General features: G+C 34.4%; 1 protein-coding gene across 2 annotated transcripts in view; it reads right to left on the reverse strand.

Moving 5' to 3' along the window:
- The window catches only part of UBE2E2 (ubiquitin-conjugating enzyme E2E 2), a 263927-nt gene that overhangs the window by 62801 nt on the left and 194618 nt on the right, over nucleotides 1-6508 (reverse strand). For both annotated transcript variants that reach the window (XM_012732195.1, XM_004692285.2), the window contains exon 4: nucleotides 5775-5907. In XM_012732195.1, coding sequence (XP_012587649.1) covers nucleotides 5775-5907 — 133 coding nt within the window. The remainder of the gene's footprint in view (nucleotides 1-5774; nucleotides 5908-6508) is intronic.

Raw genomic sequence — 6508 nt, forward strand, 5'->3', positions numbered from 1 at the left:
TGCTGAGTAATATTCCATTGTATATATGTACCACATCATAAAGAATCACATTCTTAATGGCATCAAGAATGATGAATCTTTTCCAGGTTTCAGTAACTTTGCCCAGATCCATTAGAGGAATCACTATCTGTGGTACCTATAGCCTTACAAAATGTATTTCTTAAGTAGTAAGATTTGAAAGTCAAAATTACTTCTTAATCCAGAGGTACAGAATGGAAGTTGTGTTAGCAGGAATGAAAACAAATTCATCTCTTTGGACAGCTCCATCAGAGTTTCTGGAAGATGAGGTGCACTGTCAATGAGCTGTCATATTTTAGAATGAGTTTTTTTTTTTTTTCTGAATAGGTCTCAACAGTGGGCTTAAAATATTCAGTAAACCATGCTGTAAACAAATGTGCTGTCATCCAGGTTTTGTTGTTCCATTTATAGAGCATGGCGGAATAGATTTAACATGATTCTTATGGGACTAACATTTCTGGGATGATAAATGAGTGAAAGCTTCAATGTTAAGTCACCAGCAGCATTATCCTGTAACAAGCCATTAACAGCCTGTCCTTTGAAGTTTTGAACCTCTCTACCCATAAAAGTCCTAGACAGCATCTTCATCCAATAGCAGGTTGTTTCATCTACATTGAAAACCTGTTTCTAATGTCACCACCTTCATCAATGATTTTGGCTAGATCTGGATAACATGCTGAAGTTCTACATTATCACCTGCTGCTTCACCTTGCACTTTTATGTTATGGAGATGGCTTCTTTCCTTAAACAATCTCGGCAGCAACTTCTGCTAGCTTCAAACTATCATCTAAGATTAGGCTTTGATTTAAGGAAAGTTGAGGCTGGTTTGATTTTCTAAGTAGACTGCTAAAACCCTTTCCATATCAACAATAGGACTGTTTTTGCTTTCATGTCATTTGTGTATTCACTGAGGTAACACTTGTAAATTCTTCTAAGGGCTTTTCTTTTGCATTTACCACTTAACTGTTTGGTACAAGAGTCCGGCTTTTAATCTATTTTGACTTTCAATATGCCTTCCTCACTAAACAATAATTTCTAACTTTTTATTTAAAGCAAAAGATGTACAACCTTCCTGTTCACTTGAACACTTAGCAGCCAACTGTAGGGTTATTCATTGGGCTAATTTCAATATTGTGCCTCAGAGAAAGAGAGGCAAGAAAAAGGGGAGAGAGACTAGGGAAAGATCCCATCTGTGGAGTAGTCACTGTGCACAACATTTATCAACTGAGCTTGCTGTCTTACATGGCATGGTTTGTAGTGCCCACAAATAATTAACAATTGAAGACAATGAGCACAGATCACTGTAGCAGACAATACCCACAATAAAAAAGTTTGAAATATTCTGAGAATTACCAAATGTGACACAGAGGTATGACATGAGCACATGTTCTCGACAAAAGCCTTTGATAAATTTGCTGGATACAGGGTTACTACAAATCTTCCATAAGTAAAAAATGCAGTATTTGTGAAGTAAAATAAATGAGTTATTCCTGTATGTTCTTACTCTTTGAGACACAAAACATTAGACACAGGTACAAAATATTTTCAAATAGAAAAAAAAAACATAGAAATACAATATCTTCCCTTATTTTCTATTGATTTTTTTCAAGTACTATCATCTGTTCTATTTCATTTGGGATTTAAGAAAAATACTTTCCTATTATTCATAAAATGGAAAAACATTTAGACAACAGTACACACATAAAATATTCCATATCTCACTGGCAGTGAAATAAATCAACTACAAGTAACCATGAGATACCACTCTTCTTCTTTCTGACTGGCAAAGATTAAAAGCGATTAGGGGACAGTGCAGGGAAGTACTCTACTACCCTATATTGATGGTAACGATAGAAACTGATAGAATTTTTCTGGAGGGCATTTTGTCAATCTTTATCAAAACTTTACAAATGTGTGTAAGCCCACTTATCTATATGTTCCAGGACAACAAATTTAGGTTCAGTAGATAATTACACAGGTTATAAGACATGTAATTATGAGGATGTTCTACATGGCAATGATTAGAACAAATTTGGCAAGTTTAAATGTCCAGAGGAAATTAATTAAATCTGGCATAATTATAAAAGGAAATAATAGATAGTCTCTCTAAATATAATGTAGTTACAGTTCTGTTGAAGTTAGAAATACAGTGTTGGATGAAAAATATGATGTTAGGTTTAAAAGTAATTCTGAAACCACGGGGAAATATGAGTATGTGTGTCCATCTGTATGCACACAAACATATTTTCAGAGAGCAAAAATCTTATGAGACATAAAAAAAGGGCATGAATAATTAATATTGGGATTAGGATTATGGGAAATTTAAATTTTTTCCTTTGGTTTAACTGTGATTATTTTTTATTCATAATAAACATGTAACTGCAAAATTAAGAAAAATTAAGTATTTACACATTAAAATTAAAAAATATGAAAGAACTATCTTTTAATAGGAATAAAAAAATGTTTTCCCAAAGTATTAATATTATCATTGAGATTAATTACTCAATTAAAGACTTGCTATTAAATAACTTTAGCTTTGAAATGAATTATTTCAAACACTTTGAGACAGTAAAATTACTCTGCGGCTTAAATTTGGCATACTTATACAATGGAATACTAGGTAGTTTCTTTCATTGTAATGTAGTTACATGTTATATAACACATTATTAAACATTGAATATATAAGAAATTGTACCAAAAATTATACTATAACATATAGCATTTGAAAGTATAACACCTGACCTATTAAAACCTAGTATATTAAGTTTAATGAACATTATATATTTCATTAATGTTATATTTCCTTGCCTTATTAAAATTTACATGAATTCTGGAAGATATTATAGAAAACTGGTGTCTGATTTTGAAAATTTATTTACTGGAACATGAATTGATAAAGTCCTATTTCTCCTAGAAGTTCCTGTGGCAAGAAGAGGCATCTAAGTCACTCTACTGTCTTTTAAATGAATTATTAAAGACAACAGCATTAAAAAGTCCTCACTAAGATTTAAAATATGAGAGTTTGGGAAAAGTTATTCAACAGGTCCAGTAATGCTAGAGACTAATTTTATGGCATGGACATTTGATTATCATTAATAGTCAGATTTACTTGTGAGCCTCTGTTCTCACCAATATTTCTCTACAATAGCTACTGTTACCCTGGTTCATTTCTTCAGAGTATTAGGAACTGTTGCACGAATCAAAATATGTGGTAAAGGGGTTGGGAAAAAGAACAAGAGGATAAGGGCAACGAAGAAAAAAAGCCAAGGATTAACACCAATACATACAATTCAGAGTAATAGAAAAGCTGGAGGCATGGGAGTGGAACTTCAAAACTACTACTACTAAAAGTAATTTTTAAATTAACATCTTTCAAGACAAACTTTCCTGCCTTAGAGTAATATAGTACCTACAATATTTTACAGATAAAACTGAAAAATTAGGTAGTAGTAATTTGCTTTGAAAAACTTCCTATAGGCTTCTATTACATGTGCATTTAAATTGTTATCAAAGTTTGATCTTTTTTTTTCCTATGAGATTGTCTAATGAAATTCACTCTGTCAGAAAATTCATTTTTTTCTGGTAACATTCTTACACATACTCATTCAGCTTTTACTTGTATACTCCCAGCAATGGGAAGCCCAATATAGCAGAAGTACAGTTATTCAAAAGCAGCATGTTCAACTGTAGGTTATATTGTCCTCATATAGAATTGAAATTAACTTCTCTGTAATTGACACCTTTCTGCTTCTATTTTTGTCTATCCAGTCATCCAGGACAAAGTCAAGTCCCAATTCAGATCACAGTTCCTAAAGACAGAGATCACATTCTTCTCATGTCCTATTTTAATAGTAAACATCTCCAGGGTGACTGCATATATTTAATGGAAAGTACATGTTTCTGGAATGAGAATTAAGTAGAGTCTCAGCTGTAGGTTATTGGAAAAGCTCTCTAAGCTTCATCTATGTTTCCTGATCTATGGAAGGAAACACTTGCTTTCCATGGGTGTTTTGGAGAATAAATGAGCTGGTATACCTGATGCCCACCACAGTGCTTTGAGTCAGTGTTTGTTCTCCATAAAGCAAGGAGATTGGAAGTGTCAAGCACTCCAGAGACAGTGCAACTGGTTGAGAATTCTGAATCTTAAAAATGTCTTTTAAGGCTTCAAGAACCACACACAAGTTACCACAGAACTGGAGTCCACCCGAAGGACCCCATTTAACTGATATGAAAGAGCAGCAAGGCATTCTTGCTATCATGTCATTATTTTTTTAGATCTTCAATTAAATTACACGTTTTGTTGTATTAAATTCTGTCTTGTAGTCTTCCCTTCAAACTTCACTTAATGTGTACAGTTCTCTCATGCAGAACTTGGACAAGCCCCACATTTTCTGACATGCATATTTCACAGAAGAGACAACATCAGACTTACAAGTAGCACAACTGCCTCATCTGAGCTTTCAGTAGTCTTCCCTACTCTGCACTTCATTTACTGAAAAGACTGTCAGAGAAAGGGCTACTCATTAATGGCAGTGCAACAGGGCTGGTTCAAAGTAGTATGGGAAGACATATGGTCCCAGATAAGGAAGAAAATAAGCACTAGATACTTTATGGTTATGTACTGAAAAACCTACGGAATGCAGTCCTGTCAGTTTGGAGAAAATGTACTGTGCACTACGGAAACAGGCTCTGAAGTCATGAAACATGGGCTTCCTTGGGTCTACTTCTGATGCCACTATTTGCTTGTGCATAGTATTCTTTAGTTTGTCTGTGCCTTCATTCCCTTTTTGGCAAAATAAGAACAATTAAAGTTATTACCTTTTGCTTTGATATGAAAACAATATTAAGCACCCATGGAAAGGAAAGAACAGAGGGGGGAAAGAGAGAAGGGAGAAGAGAGGAATTTATAGAAAAGTCCTGGTAAAGTCTAGCCTTATTTTTGTTTTTTAATATAGTTTACTGCAACCTATAATTCAAATAAATTTTATTGCTCTCTTCATTGAGAGGTTAAATTGGGTCAAATGAGACTTCTTACTTGGAGGCCAACACACAGTCAGTGCTCCTGTGACTTTTCTTTTTCAAAGTGGAGAACAAATTTAAACTTGTCAAATGGCAGACTTGTAGGTAGCAAAAAGTAAAGAAATCTTAATGTATAACTTGGTTTATAAGTGAAAATTTTCCCATGCTTTCATTATACTGTACTTTTGCACTTTCTTTAGTCATTCCTATATAATTTTTAACAATTTTTTATATGAATGGGCTAGTATAACTATCTTTTTATTGAGTTTTCTAGGCATGACTTTTAAGTCTGTGGGTAACACTATGTTCTGGAACATGTGGAACAGTGGAGGCCTGAAACTCAAATTCTCACAGCTGGTTTTGCCTTTCTAAGGCTCCCTCCACCTTTATTCTGGCTCCTGGGCTTGGTTCTGGCTCTGGTTTTGGGTTATATCTGGTACTCTAACTTGAGGGCTAGAAATGGCTCACCTCATCCCCCTGCTCCACCCCAAACATGCTGTTTTATGTTACATTAAAACATACTCCACAGAAAACACATCAAGAAAGGATGAGGGAAAAAAGCAATGCATCTGAATAAAGGGATAGGGTTGGAGGAGAAAGACCTATATTTTATATTCTACTTCCTTTTATAAACAGTCATCCCAGGGAAGTTGTCTAACAGAACTTGGAAATAGGTACAGACACTCTCACACACAAAAATGCATATTGCTAAAAATGGATGAAAACTTCATACTGACCTTAGGAGGTTTAAATGGATAATCTGGTGAAAAGGTGATGTCAAGGAAGAACACCCCTCCTTCATATACCGATCCTGGAGGCCCCAATATAGTTGATCTCCATTCATAAATGTTGTCTCCTTTGGGTCCGGCACTGAAATGAGACAAGTAAAATATATTGAGATATTATATAAAGCCTGGAATTTAAATAGTCTATTTATGGTAATAATGCATTGTGAAATTCTGTAACAACACAACAAATATATTAATTCTATATAATGATATTCCTTTCTTATTCTCTTCTTTATTGTACACTACTTTTATTTAAAGTTCTTATCATACTCATAAGAGTATGTTTGTCTTTATGTGGTGGATGGCAGAACCCTTTAGAGCAGACAGGTTTGGGGACACAGGCTTATTCATCATTCTGCCCACTAACAAAGCTATTGTAGTAAATTAGAAACTTAACAGCATTTTACAGTGCGTATGAATACTTATCTGTGTCAAAATATTTTAAGAAATTAACTGGGAAGATAATTTCCCTATAGTGGCTGCACAAGGAACAGGGAAGATGTGGGGTGGGTACAAAGGGTGGAAACAGATTTGGATAATAGGGAATGAAGTAGAGTTCAATATTATCTCTAGTGTTGGCTTTCTCTTATTTCAAAAAATGAAGTAAAAACAAAATTACAGGCCCTCCCTGGTGGCACCGCACTAAGAAGCTAAAGCCACTTCAGCATGAGTTTGATCCCTGC

Source organism: Condylura cristata, unplaced genomic scaffold, assembly GCF_000260355.1.
Source record: "Condylura cristata isolate star-nosed mole 26May11 unplaced genomic scaffold, ConCri1.0 scaffold00033, whole genome shotgun sequence".
Lineage (NCBI taxonomy): Eukaryota > Metazoa > Chordata > Mammalia > Eulipotyphla > Talpidae > Condylura > Condylura cristata.